The sequence below is a fragment of the Anarrhichthys ocellatus genome, unplaced genomic scaffold, assembly GCF_004355925.1.
Source record: "Anarrhichthys ocellatus isolate YVR2014 unplaced genomic scaffold, GSC_Weel_1.0 scaffold24, whole genome shotgun sequence".
Taxonomy (NCBI): Eukaryota; Metazoa; Chordata; class Actinopteri; order Perciformes; family Anarhichadidae; genus Anarrhichthys; species Anarrhichthys ocellatus.
Genome location: NW_022280054.1, coordinates 6,266,445 through 6,289,430, shown reverse-complemented (window position 1 = coordinate 6,289,430; position 22,986 = coordinate 6,266,445). Strand labels below are relative to the sequence as shown.

General features: G+C 44.2%; 1 protein-coding gene across 12 annotated transcripts; it reads left to right on the top strand.

The window, feature by feature from the left end:
• Positions 1 to 1,382: 1,382 nt before the first annotated feature.
• mecom (MDS1 and EVI1 complex locus) lies at positions 1,383 to 21,465 on the top strand. Of its 12 annotated transcripts, none has more exons than XM_031861150.1 (15): positions 1,383 to 2,170; positions 2,280 to 2,393; positions 2,974 to 3,085; positions 3,258 to 3,405; positions 3,533 to 3,686; positions 6,680 to 8,072; positions 8,293 to 8,380; positions 9,863 to 9,889; positions 13,512 to 13,678; positions 13,915 to 13,992; positions 15,523 to 15,692; positions 16,288 to 16,432; positions 18,424 to 18,669; positions 18,755 to 18,929; positions 19,528 to 21,465. In XM_031861150.1, the coding sequence occupies exons 1-15, from the start codon at positions 2,122 to 2,124 to the stop codon at positions 19,660 to 19,662; spliced, it is 3,201 nt and encodes a 1,066-aa protein (XP_031717010.1). In that variant the 5' UTR covers positions 1,383 to 2,121; the 3' UTR covers positions 19,663 to 21,465. The 12 variants fall into 12 exon arrangements, with proteins under 12 accessions (XP_031717010.1, XP_031717008.1, XP_031717005.1 ...); XM_031861148.1 differs by having other exon boundaries at positions 8,290 to 8,380; XM_031861145.1 differs by having other exon boundaries at positions 3,533 to 3,710; positions 8,290 to 8,380.
• The last annotated feature ends 1,521 nt before the right edge of the window (positions 21,466 to 22,986 follow it).

Sequence of the window (22,986 nt, the reverse complement as noted above, 5' to 3'; positions counted from 1 at the left end):
TATATGTAAAACATGCTGAAATGATAGACTACTAGTTGCACTTTACCATGACCTTTACTCTTGATTTCATGGACGAAGTGGCTTCGACAGTGTCCATTAATTTTTATGTTCCGACGCCCTGGTAGCTTTCCAAAGAGCTTCCCTCCTCGTTCTCGGTATCAGTCTCTCAGAGCGGAATCCCTGCAGACTCGCATGTCTGTTTGAACTGTTGCTTTATTGTTTCTAAATCACAATATTTGTGTGGCCTTACAAAGTTGATGGGCACAGGAAGGAGTGTGTCTGTTTGTGTATGCGTGCATGTATGAAGTTCCATCCATGTTCAAGCATGTGTGTGTTTATGGTGTGGACAGAGGTTAGAGTAGGGTATGTCAGGGATTAAAGCTTCTGTCCGGAACCCTCACAGTTCAGTTCCCTTTATTCTTTCTTAGGAACAATGGGGTTGCAGCAACCAGACATCAAAAATGCCCCCAAAAAAGTTGGCAAACTTGTTCTCTATGGAGCGGTTCAATTGATTCAATTGAAAATATTTGAAAATGAAATGCTGCAAAAATGAAAACAAGAGTATTTTTCTTTACATTGCATTCAGTGGTTGGTGTGTAATTTGTCTCTCCTGGTCTGGATAACTGTAATGACTCTGGTTAAGCCCTGTAATGGGAGTCAGACGTGTAGTGCCTGCCACCCTCCCACTAACTTTCTTGGCTGCTTAGATTTTTTTAATGCCTGACTTTAAATCATACTTTCATGCTACCACAAAGCTACATCGGTTACTGTGCCCCAATCACTCCTCAGTTATTCACATGCAAGACCTCGCTGCCTTGGTCAGACGTAGCACTCACTTGAGCTCCCCTAGTGACTCTCAGTCGAGGAACTTCCTGTGCTTCAGTGAGTCACAGTGGAGCCTGTAAAAGCATGGAATGGATGTCATATTTTGTATTATATCATTTTCCAGAAGTTAGAACAATGACACAAACAATTATAGCATAGTCGACGGAATACATCCTGATCTTTATTGTGACCAAGATATTTATCATAACTCTCTGCGGAGCCAGTGTGGCTTTATAGTCTCCTCGTAGTGCTCGCCAGGAATTCTGTTCATAAGCGTTGTACCTGTGACCCGTGCCTTCCCAGAAGCTCCCCCTCCCCCCTGCCTTTCTAATAAATCCCCCCATCATCATTGTCACGTCGACACAACAGAGGAAGGTAATATGTTAGACCTCCAAAGCGTGCCAAAAATAACGCCATGTTGGATTGTTTCACGGAGAAAGGCTATTGTGTGTCCATGGGAAGCACCACAGTCCCAGGGTCTCTCAGCTGATTCTTTAAAATGACTGAACCTTTTCGAATACACAGTTTCACAACCAATCAGCATGTATTATAGCTGTAATGTAATCAGCACCTTTAGTATTTTTATAGAAATGCTGAAGCTTTTAAAATAAGTGGATTTTGGTGAAAATGTGCTTCTTAAAGGAGCACCTAGAAGTGGTGTTAGTTAATTGATCTTGCTGTTTGGAAGTTCCATCCATCGCTGAAATACTCAATTAGCAGAATGCATTTTTTGAACATCATATGTGGTTTCACAGTTTATCACTATAAGTGAGCTTGCTCGCCACACATTCATTTGTTTATTTGCTTACTACAAGCATTTCTGTAGGATCCAGTTTGTGTGTGAGTGTATACTGTATATGAGACAGTATATATATTCTACTGTATGGTTTGTCCTTCCTTTTGTTCATGAAGACTGACATGATTATTACAAGCTAATGAGAGTGTATATTTCCATTCATATTTCTCCTGTGTGTGTGTGTGTGTGTGTGTGTGTGTGTGTATGTGTGTATGTGTGTGTGTGTGTATGTGGTGGTGGTACATATACTGTATGATAAGCATTGTGAAGCAGATTCACCGATGTGTGTGTGCATGTTTATATAGTACCAGGAGCTACTCCAAGTGACCTCTGCTGGTTTAAAATAAATGTGTTGATCTGTACAGTTTGTTTTACTCATTAAACTGTGATATAAAAGCACAATTTAAATCATAATCCCTTTGTGTGTGTGTGTGTGTGTGTTGCAGATCTTCTACAAAGTCACCAGTGAGATTTTCCCCGGTGAGGAGCTGCTACTTTTCATGAAGGCTGAAGAGTATTCATGTGACATCATGGCTCCTGATATTCATGGTCTGTACCGCACAAAAACCCATTTTTGTCCATTGCTAAAACCTGACCAACACATACACCTCACTTAAATGCATAATATGCTAATGTTCCTCTCTCCCAATCCATGCAGAGGAGAGGCAGTACCGCTGTGAGGACTGTGACCAGCACTTTGTGTCCCGTAACCAGCTGCTGGACCACCAGAAGCAACCGTGTGGGATGCCCCCCTCCTCCTTCCTTAACCCAGGTGTGACTTTTTAGTTTTAAATTGGTGGGCTATTTTCATACCATTGTCAACACTGGATACTGAAGAGTGACAAGACGGATGTGTAGCTGAACTGGGAGAATATGACACTAATGATGTAAGGGGCTCTGTTTCCCACCCGAGTCTCTGAAAATGAGCTCATACAACAATGACACAGGAAAGAAGAGTCTACTAACTGCCATAAATTGTGTTTTATTTAGAATGTTGTGTTCATCTGAGACCACTGAGCCAGAATGACCACAGTTAATGCACTGAAGAATATATTTGACCTACATTACTTGCCCAAGACTTTAGACTTCAAGCTGTATGTTGTGATGTAGTAACAAGAGATTCAATGCAACTTGTATGATACTGGACCATCATTATATTTCCCCCTTATGATCTATGTAATGGAATGACATAGACTGCAAACATACCCCACACATAGTTTACATTTTAAGTTAACTTGCAGTTTTTGAAATAATTCTGATATACAAATTGTAGTTAAACCCCAAAACATAATATTTCTTTTTGGGGGGTTCATTTTAACTGTATTCTGGCGTTCCTTTATCTTGTCTGATAGGAGGGGACAGTGACCTGCAGGCCCAGGAACCTCAAGATCTGCGACCCCTCCTCATGTCCCATGGTCTACAGGAGTGTAAGGAGTGTGACCAGGTCTTCCCCGATGTCCAGAGGTAAGTCAATAGCTGATACACTCAAACACATACATCTATTTCGGGAGATTTGTGTCTGATTGTCATCTCCATCAATACACATGGAGAACTGGAGCGGTCAGACAGCCATATGATACAAAACTCAATTCTAAATCCTCTTTTTTTTTTTTTCTTGCGTTTGTGCTTCCTGCAGTCTGGAGGCCCACTCTCTGTCCCACACGGAGGAGAGGGAATATAAGTGTGACCAGTGTCCCAAGGCCTTTAACTGGAAATCCAACCTTATCCGACATCAGATGTCGCACGACAGTGGCAAGCACTATGAATGTGAAAACTGCTCAAAGGTAGAGTGATGACTTTTGGAGGGGGAATTAACTTTCTTTTTTTTTATTGGAGATTTTTATCACTCTCCTATTTAAAGAAGCAGATAGTAACTCCCCCGTGTGTCTGTGCGGTTCCTTTCCCCAGCAGGTGTTCACAGACCCCAGTAACCTACAGAGGCACATCCGCTCACAGCACGTCGGGGCGCGGGCCCACGCCTGCGCTGACTGCGGCAAGACGTTCGCAACGTCTTCCGGCCTCAAGCAGCATAAGCACATCCACAGCAGTGTCAAGCCCTTCATGTGTAAGTCACTAAGACCCTACCTATGTAAGTCTCCTCAGTACGTTATAATAATCATAATAATAATGATAACAATATGCTTGTGACTTGCCTTTAATAGAAAAGATGTAATTGCAAAAATACTGTACCTTTTTGTCCTTCCTCAGCTTCTTCTCAAGAGTCAATCGTTGTTCATGTTCTACAGGAATTACACATGGGATTATATAGTAGCTGTGTTTAGAGTGGCAGTGCCATTTCTATTAAGACAAGAGTCATTTTTATCTGCATCAGCACTCTCACACAGTGCTGATATGGTGATAACAGCATTTAAACTAGCATGTAATTTGACTCAATCCCTCTTGGTCTAACCTTGTTGCGGCCTTACACAGTGACCCAGCCTCACTTGACGTTGACGCTACAGCTAACGCTGCTTTCTCTCTCATACACACACACACACACACACACACACACACATTTTTTGTCCCCACTCCTCTGTAAACGCTAACTCCTGCAAGACTAAAACACATTTTGACCTTTCACATTTTCGCCACCTCACTACACAGATCTGATCCCCATCCCCTAAAGCATTATGACCTTCACCCTTTGCCCCGTCTCTCTTTCCCTGCCCCTTCACAAATCAGCCCTCTTCCTCCTCCTCAAACAAGCATTAACACACTCACACATATGTATATGGGCCGGAGTCACTGCATCTCCACTGCAGACCTCTGACTCCCCACTCTTCTCCTCTCTCCCTCCGCCACATGCACCATTCCTCACAAATAGCAACCACATGTAAAGCCCTCTTCCCCGTGCTCTGTCTGAATAGGAGTCCATTTGCTGTAATCAGCAGAAAATATGCAGGTTTAAAAACAACTAATGGCTGTGTAAAAAAGGCAGAGCAGCCTCAAACATGACGTCTGCCTGGGAGAGACCATGAGTGCATCCAATGTGTTTTTGTTTGTGCGTGTTCTTTTGTAGGGCATGTACGTGTTTTGGACATTGTTGTATTGTATCGTAATTCTGTTTGTATTTAAGCGCACGCAATGTGTCAAGGATGTGTGTGTGTGTGTGTGTGTTTGTGTCTCAGAGCTTCTGTATGCAAGTGAAGAACTCAGTCCTGCAGGGTTATTCCTTTAAGACACTGAGCTAGCCACCGCTCTTCTCTCAGGAATGTGTATATAATATTTTGTTTCAGTTTATTAAGAGCTGACGAATACACGTGTGTCATGCGTGTGTGTTGTTAGTCTGTAAATGTCACAACTACATGATTTATGGTGCAGGGCTTTTTCTTGTAGTTTTCTCAGGTCATGTGACTATACTCAAGATTTAATAACTACTTATTTGCTCTTATAAATTATTAATTAATTGTGTCGATGCTACAGTATTTTGTTTAGCACAAAATGTATTGCTCACATTTTAAGTAGACATACTACCTACCTCACTGGAAACGTCTACAGCCCAAACAGATTAATTGTAATTAATTGAAAAGTATTTAGATAGTTTCCAAATTTCTTCATCTGTGTTGCAAGACACATGGACAGCTTCCCGAGAGGAATCAACATCAAAGGAATCATGCACTCTTCATTTTGTTTCCCCAGATGTTTTCAAAACTACCTTTCTATCCTGATTGTATCCACCAAAGCCAAGCCACAAATACACTTAATTTCGACATAGTTTCCTGGGTCTATTCATTAAAACAGACTTTTTTCATAACATTACATACATTCTTGGCTCGAGGATTCCCATTTGACGTTCCTCTGTGTCTGTTTATTTAAATCTGTTTCCACAATACTTTTTCCCGCTCTTCCTCTCCGTCTCCTTAATTTGCCTCTTGTGCACCTTGTGGCTGGAGGGCATCCAAAGTATGCAGAAGTGTAATCACAGTATGCTCCAAACCACTTCCTAATCCCCTGTTTTGAAGATCTCATAGCAATGTCAGCAAAATCAATCATCCTGAGCTGCCTCTAACTGCTTGTCGGATGATCAAAGTTTTATCCAAACGTTAGCTGTAGTGTAGCTGATTTGCAAAATACCCTGAGGTGGGGACCAACAAAGAGATCTTCCCCCTCTCATAAACTGCATTCTTGACTTTTATTAGAATAGCGAGAGAAGAGAGCATGGGAAAACAATAACTACTTGGCTACTATTCCCTTTGTAAATTCGAACAAATTATCCATTGGTAATAGATAATGTTGACAGACTAATAATGGCGATAGATAATGTCAGACAGTGAGGTTTTTTCTCAGGGCCGGGTGTTGCCACTGTATGTCATCCAGAAGGACAGACAGGCATACAGGGGTTGACTGTGGGAAGGTCACTTAGCGCTGGACGACAGGGACCCAGCTAACGGGCCTAGGTGAGGGGGCTGAGGGGGTGACAGAGAGGCCCGGAGGGGGAAGAGGGAAGAGGGGCAGTAGAGGACGTGAGACCTGTCCCTGGGAACTGGACTGCAGGATAGGATTCATTCAACTCTGCTTCCTTCACAAACTTAAAATAGAGCCATTGTACTGCATGCGGCTGAGAATGTGTGTGTGTGTGTGTGTGTGTGTGTGTGCGTGTGTGTGTGTGTATCTCTATGTCTGTGCTATGTGAATATTTTGTGAATGTGCCTGCATGTCGGTGTGTCTGTGTGTGCGTGTTTGTCTGTGTGATTGTTTACGGACTCCCTGGGAGCGTCCCTGGGAAGACAATGGGGCTGGAGATGCCTGGGAATTTGGTTTGATGTGCAGGTGATGAGTGGCAGCAACTGACTCACACCGTCAACCAAACATATTCCCTTACAATGCCAGGATCTGGACACACCTCTCCTCCTTATTTTGCTGGAAACTATTGTCAGAGTAATAATGGGAATATGAGCAAATCACTCATGTTGTACTTCTTCTGCCTTATAGCCTCAGCCAGCCTGAAGCTTGTTAAATAGAGATGTCATGTCATGTGATGTTATTTTGTGTGTGTATGTGGGAGGGGGGGTTCGGTGTGTACTTATATGTTCTTTATCTGTCTCTGTGTCCCTGCAGGCGAGGTATGCCACAAGTCCTACACCCAGTTCTCTAACCTGTGCCGTCATAAACGCATGCATGCAGACTGCCGCACACAGATCAAGTGCAAGGATTGTGGGCAGATGTTCAGCACCACATCCTCCCTCAACAAGCACCGGCGCTTCTGTGAGGGGAAACATCATTTCACAGCAGGGGGATTGTTTGCCCAGGGTATGCCACTCCCCGGCGCCCCTGGCTTGGACAAATCAGCTCTGGTGATGGGCCACAGCGCTGCTGGGCTGGCTGATTACTTTGGGGCCAGTCGCCACCATGGTGGGCTTACCTTCCCTGCTGCTCCAGCATTTCCCTTTAGCTTCCCTGGCCTCTTCCCCTCTGGACTCTACCACAGGCCCCCGCTCATCCCTGCCTCCTCTCCTATCAGACAACCAGTCCATGCACCTCTCACTGGGCCTGGTGCAGAGCTGAGTAAGAGTCCACTGATGCCGCCAAGCCCTGGGCTTCAGGAGTCCCGAGAGCTCCTCAAGGCCCTACGTAAAGATAGTGGTGCACCTGACAACCAGATGCCAGGTTCAGAGCTCTACACCCAGAGCTCCTCGTCCTCCACAAAGCAGCGGAACAAGCAGAGTGACCAGTCCGAGAGCAGCGACCTGGATGATGTAAGCACGCCCAGCGGAAGTGATCTGGAGAGCACATCGGGCTCAGAGTTGGAGAGTGACATGGACAGTGAGAGGGAAAGGGGGGCTGCTCGAGAAAATGGCAAAGGCCCCAAGAGGAAGGCAAGTGAAGGAGCCCCCCAGAGCCCCAGCCTGACAGACAGCAGTGCTGCTAAAGACTTTCCAGGCCCATCCCTCATCCCATCCTCGCTGGACGAGCACACAGCCGTAACAGGGGCTGTCAATGACTCTATTAAGGCCATTGCCTCCATTGCTGAGAAGTACTTTGGCTCCACAGGGCTGGTTGGCCTGCAGGACAAGAAGGTCGGGGCTCTGCCCTACCCCTCCATGTTCCCACTGCCTTTCTTCCCAGCTTTCTCTCCTCCAGTTTACCCTTTTCCAGAAAGAGACCTCAGACCTCCAGGCCTGAAAGGCGAGCCACAGTCTCCAGCAGATGACGGCAAGAAGGCACAGGGAAAATCTTCATCCCAGTCACCATTTGACCTCACTACTAAGCGGAAGATGGAGAAGTCTGCCACATTTGCCCCCTCTAAACCAGGCACCTCCCACTCCATTGGGCAGGATCAGCCGCTAGACCTGAGCCTGGGGGCTAGGGGCCGTGGAGGCAATGCAAGAGAGGAGGAGTCCAAGAACAACTTGAGCTATGAGGAGGAGAAAGCAGTGGTGGAAATCCCAAAAGCTGACACCTCTCTACAGCATGCCAGGCCGACCCCTTTCTTCATGGACCCCATCTACAGGTATTGTTAGTCCCGGTAGTGTACTTCACCAGAATTAAAGTCACTAGCCTACTTGGAATGCTGTTACACATTGTATTATGCAAAAGTGTTTTCATACTGCCAAAACTGTTTTGCTGTAATTTGCTGTCATCTAATTGTTAACTGTAATTTTGCAATACTGAATATAAGTGTACAAATATGTTCTGCTGTACATGCGTTAAGAGAAATCTACTATTAGCAGGGTTGAGAAGAGGAGAATGAGCGATCCGTTTGAGACTCTGAAAGACAAGTACATGCGGCCAGCTCCGGGCTTCCTCTTCCATCCACAGGTAGGTTCTGAGTGTGGCATCAGAGGGAACTGGGGCAACTTTGGGGCAAGGGCAGGAATTTAATAACATGGCACACACCTTTTCTGGGCTAAATCACACATTCTCTCCAGTCCACCTAAACACTTTTACCAATACACTTTTATTTACACTGTTGCTCAGTTTATTTGGTTTTAGAGTTGATCTTAGATGCCTTGATTGACCCCGGATTAATTAAATAGACAACAACAGCCCGAATCTGTCCGTGTAGCTCTTGGTCAGTTTCAATTCAAGATAGTTGTGATGTCATGTAACCATGGCAACTTCACTGTTACAAGTTCAATGTTAGGTTCCCATATCTACAGATGTGACAGCAGCGTGGCGTTAAAACAGTTAAGATATTATTATGACTCTTTCTGTAAGGAACTCTAATTCAGAATGATCGTCCCAAGCTGACCAAAGTTGATTAATAAGGCTCCAGCCTTATCCAAACTACTGCCTGTTAAGCCCGTTGTTGGCTATCTGAAACAGATGTGGCAGAGAGAAAGGGCACACTCTGACACGTCTGCCCATAACATGTCTTTGACTACAGTATAAAAAATGATATGCTCTTAAAGCAATGATTTCTGCCCCTGGGTTTTCTGTGCCAGTATTTCCAATGGCAGACTCCAGATATGTGTGTGTGCGTGTGCATGCAGGTGTATATATTTGTGTGTCTATGACATGTTGCATTGACGTTCATTTGTTCAATCTGCCCCCGCGGGTGAGAGCAGTCCGTCGGAAAGTGAAAACACCACTTTCTCAGGCATATGATTTCTTTTTTTTTCTGGCTGTTTCAGGTCTGGTTTTTACAGGCTGTTTCATTTGTCTGATTTATGTCCCCTGTCCAGAGTGCTGCATGGGCCCAGCCTGCAGCAGCCACATGGCTGTCCCACACGCCTTAATGAGGTGTCCTATCAGTGGAAACACTAACAGAGTGCTTAGGCCATCTTTATGACTTTATGATGTCTGGACACACAAATCATTCCCAGAAACACTAGACCGGGTAGGTCTAACCCAGACCAGGCAAGGGGCCCTTCTGTATACTTCTGAGGGGGTTTGTTTTCAGTCACCCGACTCACTCATGAGCTACATATAAAAAAGCAAAGAGGTTGCAAAGCGGAGGGGACTGGAACTTTTTTTTCAAACTTTTGTGATTCAGCTTTTTATTTCCTGGCAGGACATTTTACTGCTAAGCAATACTGGCTTAGAATACATACTGGCAGTGTATTCGTAGCCTGCTATAATGAGCTTATTGAGCACCAGGAAGTGTTGGGAACTATTAGCGTCTCCTATAATTCCAGCGCCATAACTCTGCAGATAGGCAACTCGTTGCTCATTCAAAGTTAATCACATTTGGACCCATCATTCCCTCTGTACCCATATGTGTCCAATCTAAAGCTGTTGATTCATGCGCCACTTCCTGGTTCTGACTGCTTTCTCTTTTCCTTCTGTTCCGCCCCTCAGTTTCGTTTGCCAGATCAGAGAACTTGGGTAAGTTCCTCTTTAACCTACAGCACTGCCGTGTGTCTGTACTCCGACCAAACAGAACCCATCTTCTAATTAATGCATGGGCTGCGTAACAGTTTACAACTGACATCACCCAGCATTCGCATGGCTTTAGCCCATCACCATCACGCACTGACTGGACTTGTGTCTGATTCTGGCCATAAAGCTACTTTATTGTATAAATAAATTGAATCTGAATGTTAATAATGGTCATCATATAATATTATTTTTTATTAATTCGCCTTGAGTATTTGAGTCTTGCGGTTTGATTTGCTGTAGACATATGCCCTCTCTGATTCACATGAAAGGGTTTCAGCGGGGATTTCCAGCCGAGCTAAACCCTGTCCATCCAACAGCTCCGAATATACAGAATGTTTGCTTATTTGGAGAGAGAAGCAGGGCTTTGCAAATGGGCATTGGGGGATGAGTGAGATGGGGGGTGGTGTTGAGGGGGGCTGCTTTACATCAGCGAGAGGGTAACAGTCTCTTTGGGACACTGGCGGGGGGGACTGGGGGGTTAGTTCCTCCCTCCAAACATCTGGTTCCCGATAAAGATCAACAATTGAGAATGCATCTCACTAATTAAGGCCCTCACAGCATCACTGACGTCTGAAGATAGCCAATCAACTGCTGGTCCCACAGCGACACTACAGCAACAAGCAAGTTCAGAGACACACACACACTCACTGCCCGGGGGGGACGGACAAGGGGGTTTTGGGAGGTGTGTACGTGTGTGTGTGTGTGTGTGCGGGGGTCTCTTATAGAAAGGAGTAGGGGGGTTATAAAACCTTTGAAATTTTGCTTTACAGCAAAATGTGGAGCCGTTTATCCTCTTGTACTTTAAGTCGAACATTTCCACACACACAGCATTGTCAAACAGTGGCCTAATGAACCTGGCTCACCATCCATAAAAATGGCTCCATGGCCGAGGGTTTTTCTCAGCGTAATCTGTGGCAGACTGATGGTTACCGGATTCAATCATTAATACATTCAAGCCATTGGATTGGACGTGTGAATCATTTACTGCTCGACTGCGAACAATTTGACTGGTTTAGAGAATCTGCCGAAGAACTTAAACATAAAAGATTTAAAAATAGATCATTTTGTCTATTTTCACCAACATGGGCCATGCAACAATGACTTCACCTGGAAAATATTAACACTAAATAAATCATTATCAATTGTATATCATGTACCAAGCTCAACGGTTCATAACTTAAGTTATGCAAGATATTTGTTTCACAAAAACAAAGCTGCATTCCAATGTCAATTTTATTCCGTTACATACACCAAGACAAATAGCAGTATGTATTTTATAACGAGCACTATGCCTTTATTTTAGAAGATATAGAGACAAAGGTTGAGCAAAGCAGTGATATTAAACTCTTAATAGAGTTCAACAGCATGAGAGGTTGGAGTTGTGATCAGAATTTCCCAGTAGATGGAGCTAGGATGGAGTATTTTCAGTTCTAAAAAGTGTCTTATCGGACAGGCTCGATACTGCTGACAGTTTTAGGGGCCTTAATGTTCCCAAGAGTTATGGGTTCTCGTTGAGCAAGGCAGACAAACTGAGCATTCACTCCAGTGGCTGAAAAGAGCCCGATGAAATACACAGTGCACATTCAAAAGAAATATGAAAGCATTTCACCTCCCTCTTCCCCACAACCCGTTGCCTATCTTTCAATCCATCGCTCTCCTTCTCTTTCTCTCTTTCTCTCTCTCTGTTCTCTCCCTTGCCTTTGATTCATGGCATGCAGCATTGGCATATTCATAATCAAACGGACCTGACACTCCACATCCTCCCTCAGTGGGAACGTCGACGGCTGCGGCAGGAACTTTACACTCGGCCGTCACTCCTAATCAGCCACTCCCAACACCAGGCTCCACCATCATCCATCAGCCCTTCTCTCTCCGGGCACTCTTCGCTCTTTCTTGTTTGCTTTCTTGCTTTCTTTCTTTCCTTCTCTCCTCTTCCTTCCCACTCTTATCATCTATCGTCTAGTCCTTCATCATGCTCCTTCTCCGATTCTCTTCCTCTGTTTCTTTCCCCTCGGTCTGCTCCATCTTGGCGTGAAGCCTGAGAGTGACAGGGGGTGAAAGCAGGAGATGAAATGTCAGAGTCGGAGCAGGGCTCTGGTGGACGACCCGAATCACCATTGATTTGCTGCCTTATTGAAATAAGAATAAGAAACAGGCTGAAAATTCAATACACGCAAAATAATGCAAATTTGTGTGGACCCTTTAAAAAAAGGGGGAAAAAAACCCTCCTGTGTGTGAGATGGGCTGACAGGCCCTGCGGCCTATTGGGACCCCCGCCCCTCCCCTCTCCTCCTCCCTCTGGTCCTCCCTTCACTCCCCCTCCAGCCCCCGCTCCTCCCCCATCCCGCCCCTCTCAGCACAGCGATATCATTATTACCCGTGTCTGGCCCTTGATCAGTAATGTCAACATCTTTCATATTGACGAATGTGCTGTCTGCCCGCATTGTGCACAAAATAGTTTACAGCCCAGCAGTGGACATGAATCACTCCTCTGCCACACACACACACACACACACACACACACACACACACACACGGACATGTATCTGACAACACACATACACACTAAGCACGTACAATCACGCTCACATACAATGCATATGACATTCTACACACTCACAAATACAAATGCATTACAAATACATTCTTCTCTCTCACACATACATATATTTTCTTTTTCACACACATGGATGGCTATTAATCAACTTCGGCCACCGTGCAGGACGTAGTTTCTTGTTCATAAACACGCACACAGACCAACTGATAAGTGCGTATATCTCCTCGGAGAGTACCTGATGAAAGTAAACCTTCAGCTTCATTAGTAGATTGGCTGCAGTCCTTAATCCTATATGTGTGTGTGTGTGTGTGTGTGTGTGTGTGTGTGTATGTGTGTTTATATATGTACTGTTCATATATGTGTGTTTTTAAGGGAACAAGAGCTGGCTGAATTTAACATTCAAAGTTTAACGCCTGCTCGCCACTGCCCATGAATGGGAGCATACTCTTTTTTGTTTAACTGCAAAGTTATGAATCAGTATCAAATGTACTCGTCATGTGCACAAACCAGGGATTTGACCTTGCGATTCATGAATCATTGATGAACGTCATAATAAGAATTCGCCCAATACCTGTTTCACTGTAAACAACGCTCGTCAATCAAACAAGATATGATCAAATTAGTCTAGATATTTATTATATATTCAGTAAGAGACATTTAATAGTAGACAAGAATCAATCAAATATTTGCAGTTTTTGCTTAATATTAGGACATCCACAGCAAATGTAGAAATGTATGGTTGCTGTAATCTTTCAGTCTTTAGGACATGTGCACCAACCAGTACAGTATATTGGTCTGAATTATTCATTGCTTTTTGCTTTTTCCATTCCATTAAGATTGTTTTTGTGACATGATCACGACAAGTGATGCAGCTTTCAAAACTGATAAAAGTTCAGTTTCTTTGCTTTGCATGTTGGACTTGCAATGCTAAATGATCATGAAGTATGTTTTTAAACACAACGCTAACCATAACTCATTCTGGTTTTTTTTCCCTCTCCTTTGTGTCCTCAGATGTCGGCCATCGAGAACATGGCAGAGAAGCTGGAGACGTTTGGCTCCTTGAAGCCAGAGTCTGGAGACCTGCTGCGCTCCGTCCCCTCCATGTTTGACTTTAGAGCCCCACCCTCTGCACTTCCAGAGACGCTGCTGCGCAAGGGCAAGGAGCGCTACACATGCAGGTAACTGCGGCAACTGGTGTGCCATGTGTTATTTTAATTTTTGAACTGTCGTGGTGGTCATAAATTAACAATCATCTATGGAATCTAGTTTTGCCATTGGCATTGGAGTATTTTTTTTTTTTTTACAGTAAGAGTTCCTATTTCTGTGATTTTTAATATTAGAATAATGCATGTTTTTAGATTACTGGTTTAATGTAATTAAAACATACTTTAAAATGTGTCTTACTCATTAATAGATATTGTGGGAAAATTTTCCCACGCTCTGCCAACCTGACCCGCCACCTCAGGACCCATACAGGAGAGCAACCATATAAGTAAGACTATTTCTACGAATCTAAAGAGCCACTTTCGTACCCATGTGCTGTCTTCTGGAGTCTTTGTGTGTATGTATTGTTGAAGAAGTGTGTGGGTGTTTAGTTTTGGTTTGAGTTGTGTAAGGACGAAACAACAACAACATGTCAGCTGAATATCAGCCTCCTCTCTTGCCTTCTACCAACATCAATCCATCTGTCCTCCTCACTTCCAAGAATACACTCCTTACAAAACTATATAGGGAAAATTCTCGTCTAGATTTGCACAATAGCACATTATATCCTCAGTGAATAACTGGGCTGTTTTTCTATCCTCACAAATAGGAGTGAGAGCAGCAAACACGCTTTCACACAGCGCATTCTCAGGCAGACAGAGAGATGCAGCTCTTTTGTAAACCGTGCATGGATGTTTTCCCAGGGAATTCTTGTCTATAGTTAGAACAGAGATTGTATGTGTTTTCTTATGGCCTAAAAGCCTGGAATGATTATCCTGCTGCTAAATAATTTGCCAAATGAAAAATGGTGTCCGTCGCCAGGGTGACAGGAAGAGAAGAAGGTGGGGGGGAGCAAGGAAGTTTGGTGAAAAATTGGGGTGATGAGGAGCACGGGCAGATGTCCAGGGCCGGCAGCTGTGGTCATTTCTCTTGTGCGTATGAGACTCTAACTGCAAGCCCAATGGCTACTTGCCGCAGGCTTTCTTGCCAACTAAAAGTGTTGTCACAAGATTAAGTTTGTTACTTTCTTGAATCATAGTCTAGTTGGCAAATAAGAAAACGGTTACAAAAATCTCCCTGCCTTCCGTCCCTTTCCAGGTGCTGCTGAGGTAGAAGTAACAATGCAGCAGCAGTACACATGTAAAAATGAATCTTGCACATTTACTATATTTAGATAATGAGTAAGCCCTGGCTAGCACTGCTTTGCTTTGTAGTTACTAAGGTAGTGGAATGTTGGCGCAAAGCTTGGAGGAGGCCTGCTGACCACAGGGGAGAGAGAAAGACAGACGCAGGCCTCTACTGCCCCAGTCTGATAGCCTGCACTCAACACGCTGGCATGCCATTAAAGATCACCGCTGTTTATTGTAATTTTTTGTGGAGATAACCAGGGGGTTCCTGAGGGACAGCCAATCGAGCGAGCTAATTCCACCAGAAGAAAAGATGTAATCTTCTCGTATAATTTTGCATGGAGAAACTTGGCAAGAGGCTCTAATTTTGCAGGGCTAGAACCAAATCTGTTGCGTGCTTATTTTGTGAGGGAAGAATGCAATTTTATTGCACTGGCTGGAGATAAGAGGCAGAGCTGTTCCACCTTAAACAAGCTCCTCCATCATCTCTTGGACTGTGGGACTGCTGGGACTGTATGCATGTGTGTATGTGTGTGTGTCCCACAATATGTATCCTATTATGTTTCCCACAGAACAAACCGCAGGTTCGTGTTTCATTATGCAGCACAGTTCTGACTAGCAGCTTGTGTATTTTGTTGTTTTTTTGTCATTTCGTAATTGTTTTAATTGAAAGGCCTCCACTTTTCCCGCAGGTGTAAATACTGCGACCGCTCCTTCAGCATCTCCTCCAACCTGCAACGTCACATTCGCAACATCCACAACAAGGAAAAGCCCTTCAAGTGCCACTTGTGTGATCGTTGCTTCGGTCAGCAGACCAACCTTGACCGCCACCTCAAGAAGCACGAGAATGGTAACCTGTCAGGTGAGAAGTCTTCAACATACATTTCTGGTGTTGAAGAGATAGTGAATTTATCTGAGTTTTCACAGCTGATTCAAGCCTTTGTTTTCCTCTTTCCATATGTCATTCGAGAAAATGAGAGCTGCTTTGCTGATTTGTGACATAGCAATGCTTTGCATGATAAATCCTTCTGCTGATTATTTTAAAACATAATTTACTCAAAATTAGAAACAATTTTAGAAGCTGTAATGACATGAATCTTTCATCTGCCTCTGCAACAGAACAAATCCTTTTTGAATGAGCTGCTTTCATCAGCAGCAGAGCTTACGGGTTCAATAGGTTGCATCACTCTGAATCTGAATCAGCAGAACAAACAGTGACACCTTGCCAGCAGCTGAGAGCAACAGGCTCAGTTTGTTCCACTTAATCAGACATGATTACTCTATCGAATGCGAAATCAGTTATCGACCAAGCATTCCTTTTTGCAGCTTTTTAAGATAGTTCAAACATAATAATATCTTTGGGGGAAACAAAGAAACAAGTTTATAAACACACACAATTACATTTCACGCACAACCATCAGAACTGGAGTTTTTTTTTTCTTTCTTTCTTTCTGCAGGCACAGCGATGTCGTCCCCACAGTCTGAACTGGACAGTGGCAGTGCCATATTGGAGGACAAAGAAGACTCTTATTTCAATGAAATAAGAAATTTCATCAGCAACACAGGCCAGAACCAGGCATCACCGGACCCCTCAGAGGAAGGGTAAGCACAGTTGTAACCCTGCTTTTTTTTTTCTTGATCCCGTCTCCAGCTGTAGCGCTAAACAAAATGTTTACAGACAAATATCATCCAGGCTTCTCACCCACCACATCTCAGCAGCAGGGAAAAAAGACCCTGGCCCTCATTACTGCATGTTGAACTCTTGCATTAATTGTGACTACATTAAAACTGTTGAACTTAAAAGGACTCTCTGGGCTTGAATAAGTATATATAACGGGCTATCTGCTATCAGCCCATTTTAGACTTGAATTTTCAAACCACCCAGCCAGCTCTCATTAATCATGACATCATGCTCAGAGGTCTGGAGTAGAGAGCAATCATCTATGATGACATTTAAGATAATGGCAGGTTTTGGGAACATGCAGGAGCTCCTTATGTCCGCTGCCTTTCGGCCACACGTACGACAAGATATCTGTGCATGCAACTACGTCTATGCATTATGCAAATAAATCCTTGGAGCTGTGATCAGGTCGGATAGCAGTTGAGAGGTCTGCTCAGGTCTCTGAGTTTGTTTTCACGTGCCTCGCGTTGGTGTGATCACAGGACAGATTGTGAGTCTGGATAGAGATCTCGCAGACTGCTGTATGATTGTGCAGAAGGGCCTGTGAGAGCAGGACCGGGGCGGTGGAGCGTCAGAGGGAAGGGGAGAGAAGCAGGAGGGGGAGTGCAGCAGTTAGCCCACCACATCTGGAACCAACATGTCTGCCTACAGGAAGAGGGTAGAGGGGGTGGGGTCAAAGGGTCGGCCCGTGTTTCCTTTCAAAGTGCTGTGCTCCTGACTACTTCTGATAGATACTTTATCCCCAGCAAATTACCACGTTTGAAAGCGTAATTAGCGAATCTGTTTTCTTAATCACAGAGCTCGAGCTCTCTCTTTTGGAGCTAGTCCCTCCTCTCAGCCCTGCAAGCTCGACACGGCACGAATACCACCTTGTCGGCCTCAAACTCACCATCCCAGCAGGAGATCTGTCGAAAAAACACAATATTATCAGCTGCTGATAAAAGAGGAAAGAGGATGTAGATACTGTATGTGCTGAAATGTAATCTGCAATAATTCCCTCTCTCCCCTTCCTCTGAAGTCACTGCATGCTCAAATGCATCGCTTTACAAATCCAGTCCAGGTATCCTGTTTATAAGCATCATATAATTATGTGGAGATGTGCTTGATGTGTTTTATTTCCTATCTATCTACTTCACCGCGTCCAGTTCTCTGTTTGTCTCTGAATCCTTTGTGCGAGAAATGGCATTTTTGGGAGCTGACGAAAGACGTCCCAGAGTGTAATTAGTGAATCAGTCTAAATGTGGTTCCAGATGATTTACCAAATGGTGGTTTCCTGTGGCACTGAGACGGAGGGACAGATTAAGACTCGGGGAGTTTGGATAGCTCGCCCTCTCTCCCTCTACGGGGATAGAGGAATGGGCCGGTAGGCAACGCTCTCATAACTCTCCCACCAAATGGGGCTGTCAGCTAAATATTTTGCCTATTAGATGAATACGAGATAGTAGAGAAAATAAACAAGGAGAAAGGCAAAGCACTCCAGTTAAGTGCTGCAACGATCAACCCAGTGCTGCTGTGCCCAAAGGGGCTCCAGAGCCTCGATGACAAACGGGATTCCGGCCCTCTCGATCCCAGCTGCCTTGTCCTGCCTTAGACCCAACTCTCTCTGTTCTTTATCCCATATGCTGTTTTTGTATATATAAAGAAAGGACTCTCACAAGAATGTGTAGAAAACCAAAAACAAATGACAAAGGACAAAAGCCAGCACCCAGTTACTGTATTTAACCTGTGTATAGACCTCGGTGTATTTAATTACCACAGGAATTCTCAATTTCTTAATTACTTTCTTCAACATAAAAGGAGTGTATTTATGAAACATACAGCTAATAAAGAAGATGTATTTGTCTTTTTTTTTTTCTTAGAATGTACTACTCTATCGAGCTGTATTGATCTAATCAATGTTCCTGGTCGGCAGGTTAAATTGCGGTCCATTTGAAGAAGAGAAGCCGCTGATGGCCAGCCATGGGTCACGTGACCTGGAGGACGAGGAAGCAGAGGAGCTTGGTGCTGATGAAGAAGAGGGGGAGGAGCCTAGCAACACCCCTGTGAAACAGGAAGACGAGGTGCTTCCTAGTAGCCTCAGTGATGACATCGTACAAGACGAAATGGACTTCAGTGGACCCAACGACTTAAACCTCAATTGCAAAACCTCTCCTCGGAGGTAAATTTGAAAGAACTAAAACAAAATGTTGCATTGTATAAATCATGATGAGTTGCTTGACAGCAGGTTTCTGCTTCACCTCCAGGTATAAGGAGGAGCAGAGTGGCTACTCAGCCTTAGATCATATTCGTCACTTTTCGGACATGCGCAAGCTGGAGGAGAGCGAGCTGAGTGAAGGAGATGAGGACGATGGATCATTTGGCTCCCCCTCACTGACTGATGAGGTCAAACAGCCACTCTTTAGGAAATCTAAGTCTCAGGTAAAAGGAACATTGACAATCAGGGTTCAGCGTTAACGTTTTTTTCACTTGCCCAGACGGGCAAATGGGACAGAAATCTGATTGCAAACAGTACATTTTTACTCACCCCAATACAAATTGTTTTATTTTTTAGTGCGTATCAAATAACAATAAAGACTAAAGTTAATTGTCTTTGAAAAACAACCCTGTTTTATTCGCCTCGCACTCAAACTTGCGCATAATGCGCAATACACAGTTGGAGATTTGCCTACATCCTTTAATGCCACCCAACTAAACTCCTGTTTCCAGAATGCTCGCTTGTGCTTCAACTCATAAACTTTGTTTTTACCTGCCGCCATTTTCTCGCGAGTGCCCGATCGGTATGAGCAACCCTACAACTGAGATGATTGGAAATGGCTCACCCTTAAAAAAAACAATGTGTTTAATTTCTTTTACCGCGCAAGTGAGTTGCTAACTTGCCCGATGTTGTATTTTAATGTTCCTGGGCAATCAGGAACTCCTTACTGCTAAGCCGTGACATTTCACATGCATGCATGTTTATCTACATATATACATTTAAGCATGGTAGCTAAACGTGATGCTTCTCCCTCTCCCCCAGGCGTACGCCATGATGCTGTCTCTGGCTGAAAAGGACTCTCTCCACCCAGCCTCCCACACCCCCGCCACCATGTGGCACAGTCTGGCACGGGCTGCTGCTGAATCTAGTGCCATCCAGTCCCTCAGCCACGTATGATGACACCCCATTTGCGCTTTCCTTTCACCTTTCAACCCCCAAACCTGACCTATGGCACTGGGAGCCCATTGCAGGGGCTATTTGCGGTGGCCCCTGATCGTCCACAGAGTGACTGCTGAGCAGAACCACGGCCCATCTGACTGCTGAGCGGAGCGCCTTACACACAAAGCAGGGTCACTGTCCATGCAGAACCCAGCAAAGCCCCAAAAACCTCCCAAGAGATTGAGAGAAAAATGTCCCTCTTAGACCTTAAAATTTAGTTATCCCATTAATACATCCCAGGATGAGCAAGGGTGATTGTGGTGAAAATAATAATAAGTAATAATAGCTGTATTTATTCTGCTGAATTTCTGTTTTGCACAGCAAAGGCAGCTGGTGGACATGGAAGATAGATGTGCTGATGTCATTGCTAAACTGCATTTATTCCCCAGCACATAGAAGAAAAGGAGAACATTTGAAGCTGAGAGGGTGACTGTGGTTGTGTCTCTAAGACAGCCAGTTTCAGCCTAGTATGTTTCATTGAGTGTAAAGCCCTGGCTCATCTGACAGAAGTATCTTTAAAATATATTACAAGAATTCCCTTTAAACCCCCCCCCCTAGAGATCCACAGGCGTTTCTCATAAATACATGTACTTGATGATAAAAATGAAGGGTGGGGTTAGCAACCTCAGTTCAAATGAAAACCGCTCCATGTTAGGACAGTGCTAACAGTGCTTTAATATCACTGAAGTCATTGAAGAACAAAATAAAAAAAAAGGAATTGTTAAACTGAAATCAGGCCAGTTTCCCATCTGCGTTTCCATAGCTGCGTGTGTCTGCACAATCATAGCACTGTACAGTGTCTACCAACTGTTCTCCACTGCACTCCATCCTGCCCGCCTGCGCTATCTGTGAAAGGATATAAATAGATTGTCTTTTTAGTGGAAGAGAAGAAAACACAATTTTTTTTTTTTTTACTGAAATAAGTAGCCAGTGCTGAAGTTAATTGTTGTTCTGTAAAGGGCATATGTCTTTTTCCAAACCCTTGAATCCATTCTAGTCAGCCAACAATACCACTAAATAGCCTGAATGCTAGTCGTTAGCTACTCCATGCTCGTGTGTCTTTCATTTTTAGACAATCATGATTTTGTTTTCATTTTTTTTGTTGGTGTTGTTGTTGTTATTTGCTGTTGTATGTTGAGAATTGTATTTATTTCTTGGCAAACTGTAGTTTGTTTACTGAATAGCACTGCTCTTAGCCCAGGTGAAGGGGAGATTCCTCACCGGGCCTATCCCAGAGTTCAATGGGGTTTGTAGATTACATTTGAGTGCCGGATAGTATTAAACATACAATTCACTCCTTATTCTTCTAATGGAACCGGTCGATAAGTAGATATTACTTAGGTTTTTTTTTTTTCTATGACAATTTAATGATTGAATTGTAAAAAATGAAAAACATTATAAAGAATGAGTAATAAAAAAAAGCCAGGTATAATTTCTCCATAAACGCATGATTGGTCTGGTAAGATCTGTATCTGACATTTTCTACGGTTGTCTGCAAGCTTGTGTGACGTTCGGTTCATGTTAATCCCTTGTGCCAAACTTATGATAAATAACAGATTACTTTCATTTATTCTCCCGTTTTGAGGGACCAGATTTGTTTGGTTTGTTTATGTCGTTGTTTTGTTTATAATCGATTTTAAAAAGTAATCAGCAAGTTGAGGTACTTTGTTTTAATGCTTTCTACAATGTAACTGTTATGCATTTCAATTCAATACTGTGGGAGGAACAACTAAGAAAATAAAGGACTACAATGTGGATTGACTGGTCTTCCATTCTCTCTTTATTTCTGCTTTACATTTGACTCACCCTTTGTCTCCCATCTCCGTCACACCTCCCCACGTACAGTCCTTCTGGCTGCCCATCAGTTTGGCCCATACAGAGATTTATACCAAGAGACATGAGTCAGAAAACCACCTGGCGCTTTCTTCAGGCGCTCCCATGGCCTCCAAGAGCGAGGGAGAGCCTGAACTCTGGTCCTCTTTTTTTCTTCTCCAGGCTTTGGCTCGCTTAGAGCGAGGGGCAGGAGAGAAAAGGCTGGAGAGGGCTTGAATGTGGTAGTGGGAGCGGAGGCAGGAATGTGTCTTCTTTATTTGTGTCCGTTTGTGAGGCATGATGGATGAGTTGGGTAGATGTGATGACCTGGCTCATCGCTCAAACGCTCAATAAGAGTCCCATCCTGCAGCAGGCCTCCCCATCCGGCACCCCCCTCTGTCACTGCTGCCAGCCGACGTGGGCGGACATTGTGGCTGGGAGGGTTGGAGGTTCAGCGGCTCCATTGTCCAGAGAGTGAGCTTGGGTGGGGGGTTGGAGAATTGGGCATGACAGTGAAGATGGCTGGCGCTGACGCTACACATTTACAGTGCTCTTGGCACCCTAATGGATGGGGTGTTTTCTTAGGGCCTGTCGTCAGCCCTCAGGACTCCATGGGGCGTCCAGCTTTGATGAGGTCACAGGGGGTCACGCAGTGTTGATGAGGTCAGCACGGGTCGTCCAGCTTTGATGAGGTCAGCTGCAGTGATGGTAGCGATGGCGCAGGCCAGAGCCATAATGGAGTGGCAGTGATAATTGTTTGTAGTATGAGTTTTGCCACCTGTACTACTGTGGACTCATTTATATGAGTATGTGAATTTGTCAGCAGTCATGCAAAAGCATCACTTTTCCCTTAGATTTGTGTCTGCTAATCCAGGACCTGCATTAAACCTGCAGTTACTCGTTTGCTTGTCCACTTGAGGACGACGGAAACCAGCTGTGAACACAACACTGACATATCATCACCTGTTAAGTTGATATGGTGAACTTGTTATTTACACATCCAGCAGATAAGGAAGAACATCATATTCATCTGGAGTCCTGTTTCTACCTAGCATTTTAGTAACTGTTCTTAATAGCTTTGTTTTAACTCCTGGAAATATCCAACTTCTCATCTTCTGAATGATCCACTATGTTCACCAGTTGGTCATTGGCTTTGTCTGTCTGCTTGGTGCTGAGCAGGTAGAATACAATGGGTTTTTAGAAATGTATCGATGGAAAGAGCAAAACCCTGTCTAGAAGCCACCCCTTTTTACAATGCACATAGTCAATCGATCCATTGCTGTTGAGAGAACTATTAATTGCAGCTTAAGCTACTATTTTTGTAGTGTACGTTCGTGCTTCATCACATTGATGAAGCTTATGCTAATGAGAAGAAGAAACAGGAAACATACCTTGACTACATCTGGGAACTAAGTCGGCCACAGTATTCCCCCCCCCCCCCCCCCCCCCCCCCCCCCCCCCCCCCCCCCC

Excerpts from the sequence above, each read along its gene's own strand:
- mecom (XM_031861142.1), top strand. The coding sequence starts at position 2,122 with ATGAAGGCTGAAGAGTATTCATGTGACATCATGGCTCCTGATATTCAT. Across the intron at positions 8,381-9,862 it reads GCTTCCTCTTCCATCCACAG|TTTCGTTTGCCAGATCAGAG; the intron begins GTAGGTTCTGAG and ends TCCGCCCCTCAG. Across the intron at positions 16,433-18,423 it reads CCGGACCCCTCAGAGGAAGG|GTTAAATTGCGGTCCATTTG; the intron begins GTAAGCACAGTT and ends CCTGGTCGGCAG.